The sequence below is a fragment of the Hypanus sabinus genome, chromosome 9 (assembly GCF_030144855.1).
Source record: "Hypanus sabinus isolate sHypSab1 chromosome 9, sHypSab1.hap1, whole genome shotgun sequence".
In the NCBI taxonomy this organism is placed as follows: Eukaryota; Metazoa; Chordata; class Chondrichthyes; order Myliobatiformes; family Dasyatidae; genus Hypanus; species Hypanus sabinus.
In genome coordinates, this window is record NC_082714.1 from 163,379,347 (window position 1) to 163,406,287 (window position 26,941).

The window sequence follows — 26,941 nt, forward strand, 5'->3', positions numbered from 1 at the left end:
TTCAGCCGTCCGACAGAAGCCCCGCCCCTTCCCCTGACAACGCTCGGCTCAGCCGTCCGACAGAAGCCCCGCCCCTTCCCCTGACTACGCTCGGCTCAGCCGTCCGACAGAAGCCCCGCCCCTTCCCCTGACTACACTCGGCTCAGCCGTCCGACAGAAGCCCCGCCCCTTCCCCCTGATTACGCTCGGCTCAGCTCCGACCTCGCGATCGCCCGTCCGTCACAAGCCCCGCCCCCTGGCGAGCATGCGCATTACACTGGGTGGTTGTCGTTGGGGGGCGGTTTAAACCGCGCTGACGCAGTCTAAATTTAAACGGGCGTTCCTATGAGGTAAAATTACTGGTATCTTGGGCAACAGACACAGTTTACTAGTGTCTGAAGCTGACCTATTGCGTTGAGACTGCTTATGGTCGTGCGTAGGGTGTGTTCGGAATTTTGACGGAGCCGACCAAGATACTGTTTGTTTGAGGACAGAGAAGTGTGAATAATACGCTCTGATTTGTCGCGGATTTATTCTTTACCTGGAGGGCTCTGAGCTCTTTAACAGCTCAGCTGTTAATTAGTAGCCTATTGTCAATGGCGATTAATTAAAACATTTTGTTGCACTTCCCAACCACATCCTTCCCTCCCCCGCCCCCACACCATTCTCTCCAAGGGAAATAACTGTAGTTTCTTCATTGTCTGGTTCCGTACCCTGGACCTGAGAGAAACTTTCACCACATGTTGGACTTTTTCCAGTGAAGAAGGTGTGGATAAGTCATCAGGGTGGTCTTCATTTGGCCATTATGGATATACAGGGATATGGGTTGGTACAGAAAAATAGTACAAGGTAAAGTATCAGTTTTGCTCTTATACAATGTTACAGCAGATATGAAGGACCGAGTTGGTATGCTTTTGTGTTTTACTATGTTGTATTGGTACAGAAATGGTACCTATTGCCTCCTCTGATGCTGCTAGATCCGCTGAGTTCTTCCCGCTTTCTGTCTTTATTACAGCTAACCTGCCTTACTACGAATAAAATCTCTCGTGTGTATCCGATTCCCTTCTAAAAGCTTCAATTGACTCTTTTTTCTGTTACTCTTACAGACGGTGAGTTCAAGATCATTGTCCTATTTTAAGAAAATATTTCCCGAGAGTAATTTTTAATAGGCACCAACTAATTCGATCTCCGGGCAATCCAAATGACCTGAGCTAATTAAATGTATTGAGATGCAGCATGAAGTAGGCCCGCTGCCCTGCAACCCCCAATTTAACCCTCGCCTAATCACAGGACATTTTACAATGACTAATTAATCTGTCCGCGGAATGGATGTAAACTTGCTCTTGATTTGTTTTCTCAGATGGGTGTAAAGGGCTTTTCCCACAGAAAGCATATAACTTCTCCATTACATTTTAAAGAGAGTTAAAGACCTGGGATTGGGTGTGTTAGCAATTGAATCGCAGTACTTGAGGGTCTCATTTACACATGTTACTAACTGGAAAACTATTAAAACTGAGCAAGGGATCAGAATTAGGGGACTATAATGCTGGAAACCAGTGTACTACATGCTGGAAAGGGATTTGAAAACAAGACAAAAATGTTGAAATTAATTACATGACAGAAAATTTCATGTCATATGTCAGCGAGAATAAAACTGAGTCATTCTAAAACCAAAGCAAGATCATTATTTTTAGAGAGAAACAGCACAGAATAGTCTGGCTCACCGAGCAATGCTGCTCAGCCACCCACCAATTTAACCCTAACCTAATCACAGGATAATTTGCAAGACATTTTACAGTTAACCTACTAACTAGTATGTCTTTGGAATGTGGGAGGAAACTGGAGCACCCAGAGAAAACCCACACACCCATGGGAAGTATTTTTACAGTGGCGGAATTGAACTCCAAGCTCCGGCCCAAGCTATAATAGCTTTGAGTTAACCGCAACCCAAACGTACTAAATGTAAACACGAGGAAATCTGCAGATGCTCGAAATTCAAACAGCACACACAAAATTCTGGTGGAACGCAGAGGAAGGGTCTCGGCCTGAAATGTCGACAGCGCTTCTCCCTATAGATGCTGCCTGGCCTGCTGTGTTCCACCAGCATTTTGTGTGTGTACTAAATGTAAATTTGAAAGTGGGCAATTTAATTTTTGATTACCTTATACACAAGTGGATAATCACATTCTGAGGTTATGACCCCCAGGTTTAGGTTTTCAGCGTTTGCTTTTTTTTTAATTTGAGGAATTTCAAATATCTGATGGAAATCATACATCTTTTTAAACTCCAGGGATCATTCCCTTTATTGGATGATCTTAAATGTAAATGAGTCTTCATGATAGCTGTTTAAATATTCTTAGGAAAAGTAAAGAATATTTTGTTTGGTGTCAATACTTTCCGATAGAATAATGTAACACATGCTTTGCTAAATACTGACTGTACTCCGGCTAATGAGCCCATGTCTAGTACAAAACAACCAGGGAAAGACCAAACGACAAAGAAGCAGAATTAGGCCACAGTAATTTTGATTATATGAATCCTTTAATCCTATTACAATTTCTAAATATTTGCTTTGGAAAAGTGCTTCTGTATGTTGAGTACATCAAGTACAATGATGTAAAGGCCCTCTATTATATGACAGCTTCTTTCCTCCGGAACTTATTAGTGCTTACCATATTCTAATATTTGCTGAAAACTTAAAAGTAGGTGGTCTAGTTTATGAGTCTACTCTGGCTCTCAAAGTAGTTGTATTCCCCTCCTTATTTTGTTGTTCTTGGTGTCAGATGTGGGAGGTCCTGCAGTCTCCTAGCCTCCTGGACGTCCACATATGCGCCAGGTGCACGGAGCTGCAGCTCCTAAGGGACCTTCGTCAGGGAGGGTAAGGAGTTGATAGAGAGAAGTTACAGGTAGGTGGTCACGCTGGGGTCACAGGAGACAGACAGGTGGGTCACAGTTAGGAGGTGTTAAGGGGAAGAGTCAGGTTCTAGAGAATACCCCAGTGGCTGTACCCCTTGACAATAAGTACTCCTGTTTGAGTACTGTTGGGGGGGGGGGCAGCCTACCTGGGGGAAGCAACAGTGGCTGTGCCTCCAGCACAGAGTCCGGCCCTGTAGCTCAGAAGGGTAGGGAAAGGAAGAGGAAGGCAGTAGTAATAGGGGACTCGATAGGGGGTCAGATAGGCAATTCTTTGGATGCAGTTAGGAGACCAAATGGTAGTTTGCCTCCCTGGTGCCGGGGTCCGGGATGTTTCTGATGGTGTCCACAATATACTGAAGTGGGAAGGTGAGGAGCCAGAGGTCGTGGTACATATAGGTACCAATGACATAGGTAGGAAAAGGGAAGAGGTCCTGAAAGGAGAATATAGGGTTAGGAAGGCAGTTGAGAAGAAGGACTGCAAAGGCAGTAATCTCGGGATTACTGCCTGTGCCACGCGACAGTGAGATAGGAATGGAATGAGGTGGAGGATAAATGCGTGGCTGAGGGATTGGAGCAGGGGGCACGGATTCAAGTTTCTGGATCATTGGGACCTCTTTTGGGGCAAGTGTGACCTTTACAAAAAGGACGGGTTACACTTGAATCCTAGGGGGACCAATATCCTGGTGGGAAGGTTTAATAAAGCTGTTAGGGAGGGTTTAAACTAATTTGGCAGAGTGATGGGAACCGGAATGATGGAGCAGAGGAAAGGGAAAACAGAAATAGATCTAAGGTAGTGAGCAGTAAGGATGTCAGGAAGGATAGGCAGGTGATGGAGCAAATTTGCAGCCATTGGGATGAGTTGCAGTGCAATCAATGCAAAAAGTACCAAATACTGGACTTAAGGTGTTAAACTTAAATGCATGCAGCATAAGGAATAAGGTGGATGATCTTATTGTACAGTTACAGATTGGCAGGTATGATATTGTGGCTATCACTGAGACATGGCTAAAGGATGCATGTCTCTGGGAGCTGAACATCCAAGGATACATGGTGTATTGGAAGGATAGGCAGGTAGGTAGAGGGGGTGGCGTGGCTTTATTGGTAAGAAATGATATTAAATCATTAGAAAGAGTTGACATAGGATCGGAAGGTACAGAATCTTTATGGGTTGAGCTAAGAAATCGCAGGGGTAAAAGGACCTGATGGCAGTTTTCTACAGGCCTCCAAACAGCTGCAGTGATGTGGACTACAGATTACAACAAGAAATAGAAAAGGCTTGCCAGAAGGGCAGTGTTATGATAATTGTAGGGGATTTTAACATGCGAGTGGATTGGGAAAATCAGGTCAGCACTGGATCTCAAGAGAGAGAATTTGTAGAATGTCTACGAGATGGCTTTTCAGAACTGCTTGTTGTTGAGCCCACTAGGGGATCGGCTGTCCTTAAAGGAAAATCCTGCCTGACAAACCTAGTGCAATTTTTTGAGGAAATTACAAGTAGGCTAGGCAAGGGAGATGCAGTGGATGTTGTGTATTTGGATTTCCAGAAGGCCTTTGACAAGGTGCCACACATGAGGCTGCTAAACAAGATAAGAGCCCATGGAATTACTGGAAAGTTACATACGTGGATAGAGCATTGGTTGATTGGCAGGAAACAGAGAGTGGGAATAAAGAGATCCCATTCTGGTTGGCTGCTGGTTACCAGTGGTGTTCCACAGGGGTCCATGTTGGGGCCACTTCTTTTTACTTCGTGTATCAACAGTTTGGATTATGGAATAGATGGCTTTATGGCTAAGTTTGCTGATGATACAAAGATAGGTGGAGGGGCTGGTAGTGCTGAGGATACAAAGAGCCTGCAGAGAGACTTGGATAAATTGGGGGAATGGGCAAAGAAGTGGCAAATGAATTACAATGTTGGAAAGTGTATGGCCATACACTTTGGTAGAAGAAATAAATGGGCAGACTATTATTTAAATGGGGAGAGAATTCGAAGTTCTAAGATGCAACAGGACTTGGGAGCCCTCGCGCAGGATACCTTTAAGGTTAACCTCCAGGTTGAGTCAGTGGTGAAGAAGGCAAATACAATGTTGGCATTAATTTCTAGAGGAATAGAGTATAGGAACACGGATGTGATGTTGAGGCACTGGTAAGACCTCACTTGGAATACTGTGTGCAGTTTTGGGCTCCTTATTTAAGAAAGGATGTACTGACATTGGAGAGGGTTCATTCACTAGAATGATTCCAGGAATGAGAGGGTTAACATATGAGGAACGTTTGACCACTCTTGGATTGTACTCCCTGGAGTTTAGAAGAATGAGGGGAGACCTCATAGAAACATTTTGAATGTTGAAAGGCATGGACAGAGTGGATGTGGCAAAGTTGTTTCCCATGGTGGGGGGAGTCTAGTACGAAAGGACATGACTTGAGGATTGAAGGGCGCCCATTCAGAACAGAGATGTGGAAATTTTTTTTAGCCAGAGTGTGGTGAATCTGTGGAATTTGTTGCCACGGGCGGCAGTGGAGTCCAAGTCATTGGGTGTATTTAAGGCAGAGATTGTTAGGTATCTGAGTAGTCAGGGCATCAAAGGTTATGGTGAGAAGGCGGGGGAGTGGGACTAAAGGGGAGATTGGATCAGCTCATGATGAAATGGCAGAGCAGACTCAATGGGCTGAATAGCCAACTTCTGCTCCTTTGTCTCATGGTCTTATTTTCCTGTAAAGTGGACTGCCATATGTCCATTAACTTTGTTCTCTTATTGCCCATCAATGCGAGGGCATTTTACAGTAGACAGTTCACCCACCAGCACAGGGGGAAGCTCCAAGACAGCTTTTTCCAGCAGGCCATCAGACTGATTAATTCATGCTGACACAATTGCATTTCTAAGCTACATTGACTATTCTGTTGTATATCTTACTGTACATACTATTTATTATAAATTACTATAATTTGCACATTCAGACAGATGTAGCATGAAGGTTTTTGCTCCTCACGTATGTGAAGGACACAAGAAATAAAGTCAATTCAGTTCAATTCAATAGGTCATTGGAAAACAGTGGAAACTTCACAGACTCAGAATAGTCACCAGAGCAGTGAATCAGCAGTTCTCCCTACTGTGCTGTTTACTTTACTCACTGACTGTATAATTTCACAATTTCTCCAAACTAGATTCAATCACATGGAATCACCTAAATTAGAATCAATGTCTAAACTTATGCATTGACCCATTTTTTTTCTCTATGGATGCAAGCTGATCAGGTGCATATTTTCCAACACATTGTTTCAGATTAGCAAAATATATAGTTTTGGGGTTTTAATTCTTGTCTGTGCTAAACACATCTTTCATATCACTTTTCACAGAATAAGTCTAAGATGTTTTCTATCCAAGAGCAAAAAGTTCAGCAAGCTGTAAGGTTGAGAAGGGACTGGGAACAAAAGCAAAGCCCTTCAATACTTAAGATGATTTTTAAAGAGGTAAATGTTCTCATTGGAAAAGAATTAAAAATTTCAATAAATTCCCAAGTACAATGATGTAGAAAAGGAAATCACAAACATATCATAAAAATTAGATTTGTACAATGAATATGATAGTGTGGTGGTTGTATCTTCAGAGGGGTTCACACACTCTTTTTGTAAGTAGTAAGCCGAAAAACTATTTTCTAGTGTTTCTTAATTTTTCCTAAAACTTATGGTAATTTAAACAGACATTGTGGTAATGTTGCTCATCCAAAATTTGTGGGTATTCTGTGATACAGCAAAGATATGTTAGGCCAGTGATTGTGTTTTTTTAAAGTAAGTGTATAGTATTAGCCTTAATTATTACATGTTCCACGTGTTCAAATTGTATCAATTATCTTTCTCATAGCTAGACTAAATACATTCCTTCTGTTATGAAATTAGCTAGGTGAAATATTAAGTTGGCAATTTCAACACAAGAAAATGTAGGCAAATCTGGTTTAACCTTTCCTTTAATTTGATAGAATTTTCTCAGTATTATGCAAAAATAACTTATAGAAGTTAACGGAATACTGAAAACTATTATAGGTTCCATTTCTGTTACAGTACTGTTTATCATTTTTTCATCATGGACACTTTATGAATATGATATTAACTCAAATAGTATGTAAATAGCTTCATAGAGTAACACCAGACATGACCAACTGGAAGTTTGTGTAGTTAAATTAGGTAACTGCTACCTATTATTTATAGTAATTTGAAAGGGACTAGGGTGGGGATTATGAAAAACATAATGTTATCTTGTTGATTAGTTTAAAGTGATTACGATCCCTTCCCATTTTACCTTTGTGGTGTATGTTAATTTTGTTTTTATTATCCAAAATGTTCCAAATGTTATTAATGAGATTTCATGCAATAGCATCAAAAAGTTACCTACAGGTAACATTAAATCCCCTTTTCCGGGTTGTAATCTATTTAAAGCAAAGTTTTAATTGAATGAAGTGTTGAAAATATACAACTTTCAACTTATACAAAATAAATATTCTTCATTCATCATTGATAGATAAGTTCATCTGGTCTCTTCATTAAGTTAACATAGAAACAGAGAAAACCTACAGCACAATACAGGCCCTTCAGCCCACAAAGTTGTGCCGAACATGCACCTATCTTAGAAATTACTAGGCTTACCTATAGCCCTCTATTTTTCTAAGCTCCATGTACCTATCCAAAATTCTCTGAAAAGACCCCATCATATCCATAGCTGGCAGCCCATTCCATGCACTCGCCACTCCCTGAGTAAAAAAACTTACCCCTGACGTCTCCTCTGTACCTACTCCCCAGCACCTTAAACCTGTGTCCTCTTGTGCCAACCATTTCAGCCCCGGGAAAAAGCCTCTGACTATCCAGATGATCAATGCCTCTCATCATCTTACACACCTCTATCAGGTCACCTCTCATCCTCCGTCGCTCCAAGGAGAAAAGGCCGAATTCACTCAACCTGTTTTCATAAGACATGCTCCCCAAACCAGGCAACGTCCTTGTAAATCTCCTCTGCACCCTTTCTATGTCTTCCACAGTCTTTCCAGTAGTGAGGTGACCAGAACTGAGCACAGTACTCCAAGTGGGGTCTGCCCAGGGTCCTGTATAGCTGCAACATTACCTCTCGGCTTCTAAATTCAATTCCACAATTGATGAAGGCCAATGCACCATATGCCTTCTTAACCACAGAGTCAACCTGCGCAGCTGCTTTGAGCGTCCTATGGACTCGGACCCCAAAATCCCTCTGATCCTCCACACTGCCAAGAGTCTTACCATTAATACTATATTCTGTCATCATATCTGATCTACCAAAATGAATCATTTCCCACTTATCTGGGTTGAACTCCATCTGCCACTTTTCAGCCCAGTTTTGCATCCTATCAATGTCCTGCTGTAACCTATGACAGCCCTCTACACTCACTATCCACAACACCTCCAACCTTTGTGTCATCAGCAAACTTACTAACCCATCCCTCCACTTCCTCATCCAGGTCATTTATAAAGAGTAAGGGTCCCAGAACAGATCCCTGAGGCACTCCACTGGATACAGAATACACTGTATACACGCCATACAGAATATGATCTGTCTACAACCACTCTTTGCCTTCTGTGGGCAAGCTAGTTCCGGATCCACAAAGCAATGTCCCCTTGGATCCTATGCCTCCGTACTTTCTCAATAAGCCTTGCATGGGGTACCTTATCAAGTGGTTTGCTGAAATCTATATATACTACATCTACTGCTCTTCCTTCTTCAATGTGTTTAGTCACATCCTCAAAAGATTCAATCAGGCTCATAAGGCACAACCTGCCCTTGACAATGCCATGCTGACTATTACTGATCATATTATACCTCTCCAAATGTTCATAAATCCTTCCTCTCAGGATCTTCTCCATCAACTTACCAACCACTGAGGTAAGACTCACTGGTCTATAATTTCCTGGTCTATCTCTACTCCCTTTCTTGAAAAAAGGAACAACATCCGCAACCCTCCAATCCTCCGGAACCTCTCCCGTCCCCATTGATGATGCAAAGATCATCACCAGAGGCTCAGCAATTTCCTTCCTCGCTTCCCACAGTAGCCTGGAGTACATCTCATCCAGTCCCTGCAACTTATCCAACTTAATGCTTTCCAAAAGCTCTAGCACATCCTCTTTCTTAATATCTACATGCTCAAGCTTTTCAGTCTGCTGCAAGTCATCACTACAATCACCAAGATCCTTTGCCATAGTAAATACTGAAGTAAAGTATTTATTAAGTACCTCAGCTGTTTCTTCCGGTTCCATACATACTTTCCCACTGTCACACTTGATAGGTCCTATTCTTTCACGTCTTATCCTCTTGCTCTTCACATACTTGTAGAATGTCTTGGGATTTTCCTTAATCATGCCTGCCAAGGCCTTCTCATGGCCTCTTCTGGCTCTCCCAAGTTCCTTCTTAAGCTCCTTCCTATTAGCCTTATAATCTTCCAGATCTCTAACATTACCTAGCTCTCTGAACCTTTTTGTTAGCTTTTCTTCTTGACTAGATTTATTACAGCCTTTGTACTTTCATGGTTCCTGTACCCTATCATAACTTCCCCGTCTCATTGGAATGTACCTATGCAGAACTCCACACAAATATCCCCGGAACATCTGCCACATCTCTTCCACACTTTTCCCTGAGAACATGTTTCCAATTTAAGCTTCCAGTTTCCTGCCTGATAGCCTCATAATTCCCCTTATTCCAATGAAATGCTTTTCTAACTTGTCTGCTCCTATCTCTCCCCAATGCTATTGTAAAGGAGATAGAATTATGATCACTATCTCCAAAATGCTCTCCCACTGAGAGATCTGACACCTGACCAGGTTCATTTCCCAATACCAGATCAAGTACAGCCTCTCCTCTTGTAGGCTTATCTACATATTGTGTCAAGAAACCTTCCTGAACACACCTAGCAAACTCCACTCCATCTAAACCCCTTGCTCTAGCGTGATGCCAATCAATATTTGGGAAGTTAAAATCTCCCATCACAACAACTCTGTTATTATACCTTTCCAGTTTCCATTTCCCTATCTGCTCCTCAACATCCCTGTTACTATTGGGCGACCTATATAAAAAAAAAACACCCAGTAGAGTTACTGACCTCTTCCTGTTCCTAACCTCCACCCACAGAGACTCCATAGAGAATCCCTCCATGGCGTTCACTTTTTCTGTAGCCGTGACACCATCTATAATCAACAGTGCCACACCCCCACCTCTTTTGCCTCCCTCCCTGTCCTTTCTGAAACATCTAAAACCCAGCACTTGTAGTAACCAATCCTGTCCCTGAGCCATCCAAGTCTCTTGTAATGGCCACCATATCATATCTCCAAGTACTGATCCATGCTCTAAGCTCATCGGCTTTGTTCAGAATACTCCTTGTGTTAAAATAGAAGCATCTTAAACCGTCAGTGTGAGCATGTCCTTTCTCGATCACCTACCTATCCTCCCTCTCGCACTGTCTCCAAGCTTTCTCTATTTATGAGCCAACCTCTTCCCCAGCCTCTTCAGTTCGGTTCCCACCCCCAACAATTCTAGTTTAAACTCTCCCCAGCAGAATATTGATCCCCGTGGGATTCAAGTGCATCCCGTCCTTTTTGTACGGGTCACACCTGCCCCAAAAGAAGTCGCAATGATCCAGAAATCTGAATCCCTGCCCCTGCTCCAAACCCTCAACCACACATTTATTCTCCACCTCATTCTATTCCTATTCTCACTGTCGTGTGGCACAGGTAGTAATCCCGAGATTACTACCTTTGCGGTCCTGCTTCTCAACTTCCTTCCTAACTCCCTGTACTCTTTTTTTCAGGACCTCTTCCCTTTTCCTACCTGTCATTGGTACCAATATGTATTTTCCACCGCAGGATATCTTGGATGTGATCTGAAACATCCTGGCCCCTAGCACCTAGGAGGCAAACTTCCATCTGAGTTTCTTTTCTGCGTCCACAGAATCGCCTGTCTGTCCCCCCTAACTATAGAGTCCCCTATCACTACTGGCTTCCTCTTCCTTTCCTTACCCTTCTGAGCCACACGGCCATCAGAGGCACAGCCACTGTCGCTTCCCCCAGGTAGGTTGTTTTTCCCTCCCCCCCCCCCCCCCCCAACAGTACTCAAACAGGAGTACTTATTGTCAAGGGGTACAGCCACAGGGATACTCTCTAGAATATGACCCTTCTTCCCCCTTCTGACTGTGACCCACTTGTCTGTCTTCCATGGCCTCTGCCTATAACTCCTTTCTATCACCTCCTTGCTCTCCCTGACCAGATGAAGGTCATCGAGCTGCATCTCCAGTTCCCTAACTCGGTCCCTTAGGAGCTGCAGCTCGATAAACCGGGTGCAGATATCGCTTTCCTGGAGGCTGGGAGACTCCAGGGCCTCCCACATCTGACACCGAGCACAGAAAACTGGCCTCGCACACATACTTCCTCCTTTCTGCAATTAACACAGGTAAAACTACCTCGCCTCATCCTGTTACTGCCTAAACCTATTGAGCCAAAGCCCTATCACTCTGCTGTCTCTCACTCCGCTGCCCGCTGGATATGGCTGTCTTCTTTTTAAACCTTTCACACTCTACTGGCTGACGTCATGTGCTGCGCAATCTTGTGTCTCTTTTACCCCAAGTGGTAAAAACTGCCTTGGTTCCAAAAATCAGCTATTCACTCGCAGCCTTCTCACTCCAAATCAAAAATTCAAAAAAAATGTTCTAGTGATCTATTGAATTTTTTTTCTAGAGCAGCAGCAACAATAACCTCAGTGATTCAATTTCTATGATAAATTAAATCCAGAATGTTTTCTAGCTTGTTTCTCTTTAGGATATTTAAGATAAAGCATTTGAGGTTTATTCCTTGCTGGGTGTCAAACTGCAAAGAGAGAAGGAGTTAAAATTTCAGATTAGTGTTGCAACGGGTAGCAAGGTAGCAGAGCAGTTAGCACATCACTATGCAGTACTAGCAATCACCAATCAAGCTTTGATTCCCGTTGCTGTCTGCCTGGAATTTGTATGCTCTGCCTGTGACAGTCTGGGCTTCCTCCCAATTTCCAGAGATGTGGGGTTAGGTTTAGTGAATTGTGGGTGTGCTACATTGGCGCTGAAAGCATGGTGACACTTGTGGGCTGCCCTCAGCACAATCTTGAGTTGTTGATGCAACTCAGAATATTTCACTATGTTTTGGTGTTTCGATTCAAAATGTGACAAATAAACTGAATCTTTAGTGAATGAAGATTCACTGTATAGAATCTTCTTAAGCCTATCACCTTCCTAATGGAACATAGGCAGTCAACATTAGATCACCAGAGTCCTCCATCCTAGGCCAATAGGTTGATCAACCCTGTGGCTTTCACCTGCTACACTTCATACATCTTCTAGTTGAAGGTCCTTCTACCAGGGATGGGGTCTTCAGAGTTTGTGTTGTGGTTTCTGTAATTCTGGCTGTTGACAGGATGGAGTTGCTAGCCCTGTGCCCAACTCTTCTCCTTGTTCACCTGGGCTTGGGACTGTCCACGGTGGAAGTCAGATCAATTAATCAGTAGATTAATTGGATGTAATTGGGCAGCATGGGTTCGTTTGAGCCATTTCCTCAAGATTTTCAACATTGTTCAATCTATTGTGTTTGATTATCTGTTTCAGTCTATTTTTGGGGCTGTTAATATTTATCTTTGCCTACTGGGTTGCAGGGTCAAGAATTTTGGTGTGTTTGTGGGGAAGTTTTGTCTCTCCATCAGGAAGGATGTACAGGAGCCTCAGGACCCACACCACCAGGTTCAGGAATAGTGGTTGAAAGAAGGCTATAGTTGTGTACTTAACATCAAAGGATATACTTTGTATCGAAAGGACAGACAGGAAGGCATGGTTCTGTTGGTAAGAGGAGGTAACAAACCGGTGAGACAGAAGAAGAGTTGATGGATCTTACTGACTTGATTTTCAGAAAACCTTGACAACGTGCCGCACATGAGGCTGCTGAACTTGGCTCATCAGTGAACTGTTCACATAACCTATGGTCACTTCCAAGGATTCTTCATCTCATGTTCTCGATATCTATTGTTCATTTATCATTATTATTATTTCTTTGTTTTTGTATTTGCATAGTTTAATTTGTTCTTTTACGGCCCTGGGTGTGGTCATTCATTGATTCTATTGTGTTTCTTGTAGTTACTGTGAATGCCCGCAAGAAAACGAATCCCAGGTTTTATATGGTGACGTAAGTGTACTTCGATAATAAATTTGCTTTTAACTTTGTGCTGAGCACTTTCTGATGTGCCCCGACTTTCGCTCTCGGGACTTTCCCCTCCCCAATGACGTGTTCCGCCGTCGGGTCACGTGTGCTGCGTGTAATGGCGCCGACTCCCCGGCTGCGCTCGCTCTTCGCCTTGGCCGCGTGTCGAAGGTGACCGTAGATCCGACTGTAGTTGCGGACCGTTCGGGAGCAGAACAGGGAGGAAGCGGGGTGTAGTGAAGCGGACGTTGGGAGCATTTTGAAATCGAGTAAGTAGTCGCCGGGCCACGGAACAGTTCGGCAGGCGGCTGGGCGCCTTATAGGCCGCACGCAGGCCCGGCAGCAGCGCAGTGTTAGTACGGCCCGAGCCATGGGCCTCGCTGTTCGGTTCGGTGGACGTGGGATGTGTGGGTTAGCCAAGAGCTGTTTCTTCGTTATACTGAGTGTTTGACGTAGGTGGACCGCGGCGTCGTCGGCACTAGGGTTCCATTAAGTTCCCCCTTCCTAGGGTTTAATTTTAATACAAGGAAATTTCCTTTTTAGAGTTGTACATAACTACTGGCGAAGGTTGCCGCCTGCCCGCCTGTATTTCACGAATCGCGCTTGTTTGGTCTGTGTATGAAGAATACGTTTAAAGTTTGGAACAAAACCCCAGGTGACATTTGTGTAGGGGATAGACAGTAGCGAGAATTGAACTTCATTCATCAGTAACCTTTTAATCGTTCAAAGAGGAACTTTTAGGGTATGAAGCAATTAATGCTCGAATTCAAAAATAAATGAGGCGCATTTATAGGTCAGAACTCAAATGACTAAGGAGCTTTTTTAAAGGACACAGACTTGCTTTGTTCTTGAATTTATTAGTATGTTCATTTCCTCTGCTTGGCGTTACATTCCGTGAGGTGAAACTCCACTGATCTGGGAAACGTATGGGATCATGTGGCTATAGTGGTTGTTACTGCAGTAGTAACCAGGAAGTTCACTTTCAAATCTAGGCAGTGGAATAGACTTTCGTGCTTAGATTAAATAAATTTGAGATAAAGTTTGTATCACTAGAACTAACTAATAACTAGTTTGCCCTTAAAAGTGCATTGGAGTCATTGTATGAAAGCTTTTGATTAATGAAAGCTTCATTGTAACTTCAGAGTAACAGTGAGCCCTGATGAAGGGTCTTGGCCCAAAACGTTGACTGTACTTTTTTCCATAGATACTGCCTGCTGAGTTCTCCAGCATTTTGTGTGTGTTTGTAGAATAGCAACTGGTCACTTTTAATTGTCCATTCAAATAGCTGAATAAGCCACTCAGTTCAAGGCAATTTATGGCAATAAATTGTACTCCTGCCAGTGATGATTGAGCAGGTATATTCAAGAACTAAACTTTAAATATTTGTAAAGTTAGCATATTTTAGCCATATCTAGCAGTGAAAATAATAAATAATAACAACAAATAAACAAGTAAATCAATTACATATATTGAATACATTTTAAATGTGCAAAATCAGAGTTACTGTATATTTGAAAGAAGTGAAGTAGCTTCAACGTCCATTTAGGAATTGGATGGCAGAGGGGAAAAAGCAGTTCCTGAATTGCTGAGTGTGTGCATTCAGGCTTCCGTACCTCCTCCCTGATGGTAACAGTGAGAAAAGGGCTGGAGGTTGCTGCCTTTCTGAGATTCCACTCCCTAAAGATGTCCTGAGTACTTTGTAGGCTAGTACCCAAGATTGAGCTGACTAGATTTACAACCTTCTGCAGCTTCTGAGAGGCAGGATTTATTTGGAGAGGCATAATATGATTAGGAAGAGTCAGCAAGGCTTTGTCAAAGGCAGGATGTGACTTGACTAGCCTGATTGAATTTTTTGAGAATGTGACCTAAACACATTGATGAAGGTAAAGCTGTAGATGTAGTGTATATGGATTTCAGCAAACCACTTGATAAGGTACCCCATGCAAGGCTTATTGAGAAAGTAAGGAGGCATGGGATTCAAGGGGATGTTGCTTTGTGGATCCAGAAGTGGCTTGCCCACAGAAGGCAAAGAGTGGTTGTAGACGGGTCATATTCTGCATGGAGGTCGGTGACCAGTGTTATGCCTCAGGGATCTGTTCTGGGACCCCTACTCCTCGTGATCTTTATAAATGACCTGGATGAGGAAGTGGAGGAATGGGTTAAATTGCTGATGGCACAAAGGTTGGGGCTGTTGTGGATAGTGTGGAAGGCTGTTAGAGGTTACAGAGGGACATTGATAGGATGCAAAACTGGACTGAGAAGTGGAGTGTGAGGTGGTTCATTTTGGTAGGTCAAGTATGATGACAGAATATAGTGTTAACGTTAAGACTTGGCAGCATGGAGGATCAGATGGATCCTGGGGTCCGAGTCCATAGGACACTCAAAGCTGTTGCACAGGTTGACTGGTTAAGAAGGCATAATGGTGTATTGTCCTTCACCAACTGTAGGATTGAGCTCAAGAGCCGAGAGGTTCTGTTACAGCTATACAGGACCCTGGCCGAACCCCATGGAGTACTGTACAGTTGGCCCTCCTCATCCGCGAGTACCGCATGTGCAAATTCAACCAACCGTGAATCGAGGAAGCCTGGAAGTGCTCTTCCAGCACTTGTTGTTCGAGCATATACAGACTTCTTTTTCTTGTCATTATTCCCTAAACAATGCAGTGTAACAACTATTTACATGGCATTGACATTGTATTAGGTATTATAAGTAATCTAGAGATGATTTAATGTATTCGGGAGGATGTGTGTAAGTTTTGTGGATTGGGATAAAAAAAACCTGTCCCGATTGTTGACTGACTGTAGCCTAATGCTTTTCCAATGACTGATGGCATTTTACCTCTTTCTGATCGCTTTATTATTAACATTTTATTTTCAGTCATGATCGTGATTATTTTCGTGAACAGAAACACTGGATTCAGAGCTCTGCCGGGTCCTAAAGACCACGGCGCTTTCACAGGTTAAATAAGGTCCGGGGTTCCGCTGGGTCCTAAAGACCATTACACTGTGCCGGGTTAAATAAGGGACTTGAGCATCCGCGTTTTTGGGTGTCCGTGAGGGGTCCCCGAACCAATCTCTCACAGATAAGGAGGGATTCTGTACTCAGAATCACCTCAGAATCGGGTTTATTATCACTGGCATGTGACATGAAATTTCTTAACTTAGCAGCAGTTCAATGCAATACATAGTATAGGGAAAAAAAACTACAGGCGGGATATGGAAACTATAGAAAGGGTGCAGAGGAGATTTACAAGGACATTGCCTGGATTGGGAAGCATGCCTTATGAGAATAGGTTGTGTGAACTTGGCTTTTTCTCCTTGGCATGATGGAGGATAGAGGTGTATAAGATGATGAGTGGCATTGATCATGTGGATAGTCAGAAGCTTTTTCCCAGGGCTGAAATGGCTACAGTGAGCGGGCACAGTTTTAAGTTGCTTGGAAGTAGGTACGGAGGATAATTCGGGGTAAGCTATTTTAGGCCGAGAGTGGTGAGTGCGTGGAATGGGCTGCCAACGACAGGGGTGGAGGTGGATATGATAGGGTCTTTTAAGAGGCTCCTGGATAGGTAGAGAAATATAAAGCAATAGAAAACCTAAAGCACAATACAGGTCCTTCGGCCCACAAAGCTGTACTGAACATGTCCTTAACTGAGAAATTACCTAGGGTTACTCGTAGCCCTTTATCTTTCTGAGCTCCATATACAGGTTTCTCCCACTATCCGAAAGTAGAACGTTCCTATGAAACCTTGGTGGTCTTTCTCGGGGTAAACAAGTTTTTTTTTCATAAAAGCGAAAATCCTCTTCGGATTTCTTTTGGTACTAATGTAGGTCTTTTGTAAAAGCGAACTTCCGTAAAGCAGGGACACCCGTTACCAGGTAGGTGGGGCTTAGAAAAATAGGGGGCTGAAAGTAAGTACATGTTTGGCATAGCATTGTGCTGTAGGTTTTCTGTGTCCAAAAAGTGTAAACGTTGTACCACCTGACCAATATAAATTGGTTTTGGGCGATTTCTACTGTGTTTATTCTTCAAGTGTTAAGTTTCTGACCTTTGGTGTACCAGTGCTTGATTGTTGATTACATGATTTCTGATGGGTGCCAATACTTACTGCATTTAGGCAAGAATTTAGGTTGATATTGCAGCCTGGGAATTGATATATTGCTATTAGGCAGACATTTACCGTGGATTAAAGCAAAGTAATAGAAACACTTAAATAGCTTGGGAAGTATTGTGTGAAGAAAAGGTAGAAACTTTTCAAGGTGTTGACTCAAGAGAACACAACTTAGATTATTTAATTTCATCAATAATGAAGTAGGACTGGAGAATTCTCCAGTTCTAATGATCAGTCATTAATCTGAAATGTTAATTCTGTATCCCTCTCCACCCAACGCTGCCTGACTTGATTATTCTAGCATTTTATATATCTGCTTTCCAGGATCTGCATTTTTTGGCTTGTGAATATGGTTTTTGATTTCTAATACATTTTTTGGTAACTGGATATTTATACTAGTTAAAATTATTGTTATTAGATTCATCAGCCACTGCCTTCAGCTGCTTTGCTATTGCCCAGCAGGTAGATTTTGCTGTAGTTTCTCAGTATGCCTTTCTGTACTAATTAAACCAAAAACTGATAGATGCCAGTTAATGCCTCGCTACATTGCTTTCTTATTAAAGTTTTCAGGTTTAGGGTACCACTGGTAAATTTGGCATCTATTATATATCCCTAATTGCACTTGAGGTAGTTGTAAACCATTTGTAGTCTTTCTGACAATGTAATCCTACTCTTGTCCACACTGCACACAATGTGTGGATCTTGGATTGGCCTCTCCTTGACTCCAGTGATTGCACTACTCCTCCTATGCTGTTAGGTAGGAAGATCCAAAATTTAGACACAAGTTGTCACTAAAGTAGAATGGATTGGAACCAGTTTAATATCACTAGCATATATTGTGAAATTTGTTTTGCAGCAACAATACATTGCAATGCATAATAGTGCATGTTACAATAAGTATATACATTCGGCCCTCCTTATCCGCGGGTTCCGCATGCGCGGATTCAACCAACCGCGGATTGGGAAGTTCTCCCTCCAGCACTCGTTTGAGCATGTACAGACAATATTTTTCTTGTCATTATTCCCTAAACAATACAGTATAACAACTATTTACATAGCATTTACATTGTATTAGGTATAAGTAATCTAGAGGTGATTTAAAAGTACAGGCAGTCCCCAGGTTATGAAAGAGTTCTGTTCCTGAGTCCGTCTTAAGTCGGATTTGAAGTCGGTACAGGTATACCGGCATTATTTAGTGTCAGTAAAATGTGTTTCTTAGTATATAGTATATATTTTACCTTTCTATGCATATAAACACTTAAGAAACATGCGTATTTCAGTAATTAAACCACTGCGTTGCTTAGTAATAATTGTAGCTTTCATTGGGGCAGGGCCTTTCTCACTTTATCCTTTAAAATTGTTCCGATTGTTGACTGACTGTAGCCTAATGCTTTTCCAATGAATGATGGTGTTTCATCTCTTTCTGATCGCTTTATTACTTCCACCTTATTTTCAATCGTGATCGTGATTATTTTCGTGAACAGAAACACTGCGGATTCAGAGCTGCGCCAGGTCCTAAAGTCCATCGCACTGAGATAGGTTAAACAAAGACCTGGGTTCCGCTGGGTCCTGAAGATCACCATACTGAGTCACGTTAGTTAAGGAACTTCAGCATCTGCATTTTTGGTATCTGCGGGGTGGGGGTGGGGGGTCCCGGAACCAATTCCCCGCGGAAAAGGAGGGCCGACTGTATAACAGCGGAAAAAAAAGGGGGGAAAACTGGTAGTGTTCATGAACTGTTCAGATATCTGATGGCTGAGGGGAAGAACCTGTCTCTGAAACATTGAGTGTGGTGTTGTAAAAATACAAAATGTAGTAGAATTTTCATGCAAGTTGTGGGCTTGAGAGGGGCTTTTGGCATAGCCAAGATAGTTACTGCAGTGTGTGTTCTGTAGATGGCATGCCCTATATCTATTGTGTGTGGTGGAGGGTAGTGAGAGGAATCTCAATCAAGTGGCTGTTTAATTCTTGCATGAGATAGAGCTTCTTGCAATCATTGTTACTCACCTCTGGAATTCAGCTTCTTGGCCCATGAACAAGGTTGTGATGAAATGTCCGTGAAGCCCAAATTTTGCATGTGTAACAAGGTTAATTGGTGGGTAATTACTGCATTATCACATTATCAATGACAATTGTTCACTATTTAGCTGATTATTGCAGACAGTTGGCAGACTGGTCAGCTGTTAATTACCCTATTTGGACATAGTGCTCTTTGGGTGAGCAGAGAATGGTTTCTACATTTTCAGGTAAATTTCAGTGTTGTATTAGTATTACAACAGCTCATCCAGAGGAGTGGCTAGTTCAGGAGACAGTTTCAGGCAGAAGAACTAATTTCTGTCTGAACTGAGTTTCAGTGCTGCAGTATTTATTATAGCTTGCCGTGGACTGTATTCAAGATGAAGATGGGACGCTTCATTAGCTGCTTAATTATTCACCATAACAGGCGTTTTGTTCAGATTTTTGGTTGAGTTGCTTAGCTCAGTCCATTGGCCAATTATTTTTATTCTACAAGCATGTTTGCAGTTCTGTACTGCAACTTCAGGAGGACATCTAATCTTCATTTTTTTCCCATGATGTCATAGTATGGCTTTGTCCACCCCTGATTTGAACCAAGATTCTGTTAGTGTTGATATGCCAAGCCATGAGCTCATAGATAGTGATGATGCCTATTGCTTAAAGCACCTTATGGATACTGATTTTGAGGGCTACGTCAATTGTTTCCGTTTTAACCAATTGCTTCTACCAGTACAATTATGGACATGTGCATCTTTGTTGCAGTTAGATGGATGAAGACACCTTTGTAGGTTTATCCCTGTTCATTCATAGCCTGTCTCAGACTCAATTCAGCCTCTATATCCATCAGAGTTCAGTGAGTTGTGGTGCTACCAAGCCATTCTTGGTGATTAACACTGAAGTTTCCCATCCAGAGTACAGTCAGCCCTCCTTATCCGTGGGTTCCGCATGCAAGGATTCGACCTACCGCGGATCGGGAAAACCTGGAAGTTCTCTCTCCAGCACTTATTGTTTGAGCATGTACAGACTATTTTTTGTCATTATTCCCTAAACAATGCAATTTAACAACTATTTGCATAGCATTTACATTGTATTAGGTATTATAAGAAATCTAAGGATGATTTTAAAACACAAGCAGTCCCCAGGTTATGAACGAGTACCGTTCCTGAGTCCATTTTTAAGTCAGAATTGATGTTGGAACAAGTACATCCGGTATTATTTTGCATCAGTTAGTCAAATGTTTGTCTTATTATATAGTATATATTTTACCTTCCTGTGCATATAAAACACTTAAACATGTATTTCAATAATTAAACCACTACGTTGCTTATAATTGTAGCTTATAATTGCTAACAATTGTAGCTTTCATCGGGGCAGGGCCTTTCACATGCCCCATTAAAATTGTTCTGATCATTGACTGACTGTAGCCTAATGCTTTTCCAATGACCGAAGGCGTTTCACCTCTTTCTGATTGCTTTATTACTTCCACCTTATTTTCAATTGTGATTATTTTCGTGAACAGAAACACTGCGGATTCAGAGCTGCACCAGGTCCTAAAGTCCATCACAATGAGACAGATTAAATAAGGTCCGGGGTTCTACTGGGTCCTAAAGATTACCACACAGACTAGTTAAATAAGGGACGAGCATCTGCGTTTTTTGGTATCTTTGGGGTGTCCCGGAAACAATCCCTCGTGGATAAGGAGGGCCGACTGTATTTAGTATGCTTTTGATATTGTCTGTGCATCTTCCACGTCTTATTGATCATGTGAAGGATGTGATCTGGATGAGGTATCTTGTGTTTATTTTGTTGCCATGGGACTGATTAGAACCTGGATTTGATGTTGAAGGTTCTTAATGTTGTTATAGTACGCCAGCTATGTGGGGCTGTCCTAACGGTGATTGGATTGAAAAAACTCACCAGGTCAGGTATCATTTATGGAGAGAGAAACAGATTATGATCAGATCAATGAACCGTCTTCAAGATGGAGGGACGAAACCTGAGGAAACAAGCTTATATTAAGCTGTGGAGAGCCAGATATTTCAGAGTTTGTGTGAGTGGAAGTTCAGGCATTAGTATTTTTATGCAGTGTTTTGCCCTGCCTCCTACATGTGGTTCATATCTGACTCTTCCCATTCTTGAACTTTGTCTATCTGTAGAGATGGAGAGCAGTATCCGCAAAGCCACAGATTTCCACACCCACCTTTACTAGACTTCCACTAAAGCTGCTTCCTATAAAGATTGTATTACATTCTCGCACTTTCTCCAGTTCTGTTATGTCGTTTCAAATGAAGATTTTTTTTCTCAATACTGTCTTTGATGTCTTCTTTTTCCCTTAACTATGGTTTTATCTTTATTGTTGTTGCTGGTGGATGAGAGACCTATTTGCCACCTATGCTCGTCTCCCTACAACTTGGCAGAGTAAGAATATAGATCCCCTTGACACCATTAGCCTTCAATGAACTATTTCCATAATTTCCATGACTTTCAGTGGGTTTCCACCCAGTTGTTCATCTCCTCTTCCCCAAGAGCATTCCAAAGAGGTCTCTCCCCTTGCAGTTCTTGCAGTGATCTTGCATCTCCTCTGATCATTCCCCATCTGTTGGGCACTGCTGGAGATACAATAGCTGCCTGTCCCAACCTTTCTCCTTCCCACCACCAAGGGAGCAAAGAGGTACGTCCATGTGAAGGAGATGATCATACTTCATTATGTAGATGTAGAAGAGCTTGTGACAAATTCCACACCCTCCATTAACAGTGTATTTTCTGGCCTGGTTTAAAACTCCCCAATTTAGTCTTAATTAAATTCTATAAGCCATTCTGTTGCCTAATCTCCCAGTTGTCATCTTAGACATTTTTCTTTACTGTCTGGTATATCATCAGTTTTGCTATTAGAATGAGTTTTTTGTTGTTACTGACAAAAATCATGAAATGTAATGTTTTGTTGCAATACATTGCATCCATAACAAATTGCTGTAAAAGTGTAAAAGAGCAATCACGAGGTAGTGTTCATACATTCATGGACCGTTTAGAACTTTGATGGAGGAGGAGAAGATGCTGTTCCTAAGTGTTTTAGGAATAGGGTCCTGTACCTTCTCCCTGATGGTAATAATGAGAAATGGGCACATTGGAATGGTGAGGGTCCTTAATGATTGCTACCTTCAGGCACCACTTTTTGAAAGTGTCCTCAATGTTGGGGAATCTCGTGCCTCTATTCCAGCTGGTGATGCAACCAGTTAGAATGCTCTCCACAGTACATCTGTGGACATTTGCTACAGTCTCTGATGTACCCTCAAGCTCTGAATGACTTGTGTGCCTTCTGCAAAGTGACTAAATATGCCACTTACATTTCCTTGAGAGAAGCTTAATGCAATCAAAACAAGTCTGTATGGTTTTGGGAAAGGAAAATTGTTTATAACTTTGTAAAGTATTCGAGTACACCTCTGTATATAACAGGCAAAATTGCAGAGATGTCTATTTGATTTTGCAGAAAGCATTTGAGAAAGGCACCACATAAACGGCAGGTGCATATAGTAAAAGCCCACAGTATTGAGGAAATTAGTAACCTGAATTAAAGTCTCATTGTAACATAGAAGTATAACATAGTTGGAACAAGCTTTTTTTTAAAGACCAGAAATTTTAATTAGTTGTGTGCCCTAAGAATTGGTTAATGTGGGAAGATGTGAGGTCAAGTATGTCAGAAAGAGGAATCAAAGACACTTCACCTGTGAGTCTTTCAGGTCATCTGTTGCATCCGAACCTCCTAGTGTGACGTCCTCTTCTTCGGTGAGAGCCGATGCAGATAGGAGGACCACTTCATTAAGTACCTTTTGTGTTGTTCGCCACAAAAGGCAGAATCTCCCTGGGCCACCTATTCTCTTCTCCTTACCTGCCTAATGTCTCCCTCTGGTGCCTCTCCTTCTTTCCTCCCATGGTCCACACTCCCTTCAGATTACTCCTTCAACCCTTTACCTCTTCATTTTCCTTCTCTACCTTCCCCTCACCTAGCCACACCTGTCACTTTCCCTCCATCTTATTCTGGATTCTACCCTTTCCTTTCCAATCCTGATGGAAGGTTCTCAATCCAAAACATGTTAACAGTGCTGATAGATGGCAGTTTGATCCTGAGTCTGTGCTGAGCTGTAGAGGGGTATTCTTCCACAATCTGTTCTTTGGTTTCTTTTACTTTTGGTGCAGTTACAGATGAAAATGCGACTCAACTAGTTTTCTTCTCCACCCGTCTCAGACATTCCTTCTGTTGTCTCCACCCTTTGCCCCATCTCTGCAACTGATAGAAACTAATCATTACCTAAATGAGTTAAGTCTGATGCATCAGACAGTCAGCATTCAATACAATGCAGGGTAGGCAACTATATAAGGAATAATAAAAAATTTGCCAGTTTAAAGAATGGGAAGTATAAATAAAACAATTGTTTGTAAAGGACTTTGAATTTAGTTAAAACAGTTATAGAACAGCACAGCACAGAAACTTCTAAGTTCTTCTTTCATTTTCCTAAACTCCAGGGAATAAAGTCCAAGTCCTAATCTAGTCAAACTTAACCTATAACTCAAGTTCTGGGAACATCCTTGCAAATTTTCTCTGCATTCTTTCAACCTTATTGACATCTTTCCTGTCAGGTGACCAAAATTGGACACAGTACTCTAACTTGTGTCTCAGCAGCACTTTGTACAGCTTCATTGGAGTATGCTAACTCCGGACATGCTCTGCTCTGTATTCCCCAGTAATCGTGTCATCTACATTGTCTTCAAAATCATTAATGTGTTGTAGATGATAAACAACAGCAAACCCAGCACTGATCTCTGCAGTGCACCACTGGTCACAGCTTCCAGTCAGAGAAAGAGCCACCTACTACTTCTGTTTGTCTCCTCTCAATAAGCCAATATTGCATCCAATTGTCTACTCATCCTGAATGGCAAAGAACATTAACTTTTTGGCCAGCCACCCATGCAGGACTTTGTCAAAGGCCTTGCTAAAGTTGACAGAGAATCCTGTTCTGATTTTTCTTCAACCTTCTCGGTCACTCTTCGAAGAACTCTATATGATTGATTAGGTATGGCCTACCATACACAAAGCCATGTTGATTACAACTAATCGGGCCCTGTCTATCCAATTACTTTGGGCACAGAGCTTGGAAAAAGCACACAATAGACTTTTAACACCATAAATCAGCGAGGTGCTTTGTTATGTCTCCCTTTTTGCTGTGAAAACAAGGTCATCTCTTTCCCTTATTAGAAGAGAGCCTGTGGTATGTTGAATACCAGCTGAATGAGTAGTCTTTGGGGTACTGCAGGTCTGTCTTTATTGGTGCTTTGCTGCACACTTGTGCTTGGTGGGGGTGGGGGTGCTGATGCTTTTTGGCTGGTGAGGGAGGGGGTTCATTGCTGCTTATGCATGGGGAGGTTGGGGGGCTTTGGGGTTCTAATATTTAGCTGCATTCATTCTTTGGGACACTCCTTTTCCCGTGGATGCTTGCGAAGGAAAGAAAATTTCAGGATGTAAATTGTATACATTTCTCTGACATTAAAGTTACCAATTAAATCTATATTTTGTTCCTTAGAATACCTTATAATTAAACAGGACTGATGTTAGGCATCTTGAGGATCTTCAGAGGACTGTTATCGATAATCTGAGCCACAAGAACTGTTGATCTGAGCTTTGCATTCAATGTTATCCCCTCAAAATTAATCAATAAATTTCAAGATCTTGGCTTCAAACTTTACAACTCCTCCCTCGGAATGTCAGACGCCTTGAGCCAATAGGCTGGTCCTGGACTTATTTCCACTTGGCATGATTAACTTATTAATATTTAATTATTTATGGTTTTATATTGCTATATTTCTTCACTATTCTTGGTGTGGCTGTAATGAAACCCAATTTTCCCTCGGGATCAATAAAGTATGTCTGTCTGTCTAATATCACCTTGTGCAACTGGATCCTTACCTGTAGACCCCAGTCTGTTCAGATTGGCAACAGTATCCTCCACAATCACCATCAGTATAGATGAACTACAAAGTTGTGTGCTTAGTATACTTCTGGCAATTGCCCTATTTTAGTGTTGTGTGGGCTAAATTAAAGGTGTTGCTGAATCAGCATACATGAGGGAGGTTGAGAATCTGGCTGAATGGTGCCACAACACAACTTCTCACTCATTGTCAGCAAATCTAAAGAGATGATTATTGACTACAGGTGGAGGAAGCAGTGGTCTCGAGATCAGAGGGAGAAGGAGTTAGCAACTTTTAAGTCCTTGGTGTTATTTCAAAGGATTTATCCTGGATCCAACAGGTAACTGCTGTTACAAAGAAGGCAAGGCAGGATCTCTACTTCCTTAGAAGTTTGCACAGATGATATTGATGACCTGCTGATATTGAGATTGAGGTTGTTCTGGTGGCGCTGTTATGTACCCTGTAACTGGGTGTCTGACCAGCAGAGAAAGAAGAATCCGTTGGAGTCTGGAGATACCAAAACTAAAGGTGCTTATTAGTAAACTACACAATACAATATCAAAAATGCAAATATACATATAAAACAAGTTAGCAGTAATAAACCTAAAAGTGTAGGAATAATAATAATCAATTATAAACAAGCTCTATTGATGTCTAGGGGTAAATGAATTGTCACAGGAAAGTATAGAGTTCAGTTCATAAATGCTGAGGTAGTTATGGTTGTTGTATTGAAATCATTGGGGAGAGAGAGCGCAAGCGAGATGTAACAGCAACAGCTGCGGCAGGCAAACCTTTTGTGGCTTTCTTAATCTGTCGTGTCGTGGTCGTTCAGTTATGACCCCTCTGGTCTTCAGCTAGACCATTCTTCTGTGGTGGACTCCTCACTCTGGCATGAGTGGACACACACACAAGTCCCCAGCGGCCCTGCTGTAACACTGTGAGCTTTACTGACCGATCTCCTGGTTTGGTCTCCGAAACCCCCACCTTTCTGTGGGTTCCCAACACTCAGTCAGTGTCCACTGGTGTGTCTTTCCAGACCTGTCTTTTATCCCCACTCATGGGATCTCAGCTATCCATCAACTCTGAATGACTGTGTCTATCAAATCAGGCCACTCCTGCTATCTCCTGAGGAATGTTAATGAACAAAGTAAAGTCCTTGTATTGGAAGGTAAATAATCCAGGAAGAGTCAAAATACAGTAAATCAACAGTCTCTCTCTCTCTACCTCTTATCTGTAGCAGATGTTCTTGCCTGTGTTTCATCTCTCTCTCTCTCTCATGAGCAGCATAGCAACAGTAATAGTTCATAGTTCTCGGGGGGGGGGGGTTGGGAATGGTTAACTCTGCACCCCATTGTCCATCAGGTCTGTCCATCACTCATAACACCCCCATCCTTCTGGGAATTTTCACCAGGGTGAATATTAACTAATAAAGCATATTACAGAATTTAACTAAATACAGAAGTGGTCTTAACTACAAGAATAATACAAGTACACTTTCAAATCAATATCTGGATAAACAGTCAGCAATTATATTCTCACTCCCCTTTACATGTTGTATTTTAATATCGAATTCCTGTAACAACAGACTCCAACTTAATAACCTATTTTTATTTTTCATGTTAGCCAAGAATACCAATGGGTTGTGTTCTTAGCTTAGATGTATATTGCAAAGTGTGAACTAATACATGTGATTATAATGTAGTATATTACAGAAGTCTGCAAATACTGATCTCTATTTT

At 42.0% G+C, this 26,941-nt stretch overlaps 1 protein-coding gene across 9 annotated transcripts in view; it reads left to right on the forward strand.

Moving 5' to 3' along the window:
* Positions 1-280: 280 nt before the first annotated feature.
* Positions 281-26,941, forward strand: part of LOC132400001 (death-inducer obliterator 1-like) — a 132,689-nt gene continuing 106,028 nt past the window's right edge. For 2 of the 9 annotated variants that reach the window (XM_059981034.1, XM_059981035.1), the window contains exons 1-2: positions 380-828; positions 13,054-13,102. In XM_059981034.1, the coding sequence (XP_059837017.1) occupies positions 785-828; positions 13,054-13,102 (93 nt within the window). In that variant the 5' untranslated portion in view covers positions 380-784. Of the gene's footprint in view, positions 330-379; positions 1,089-13,053; positions 13,103-13,197; positions 13,387-26,941 lie in introns of those variants that run through there. The other 7 variants (XM_059981039.1, XM_059981042.1, XM_059981037.1 and 4 more) reach the window with 5 other exon arrangements.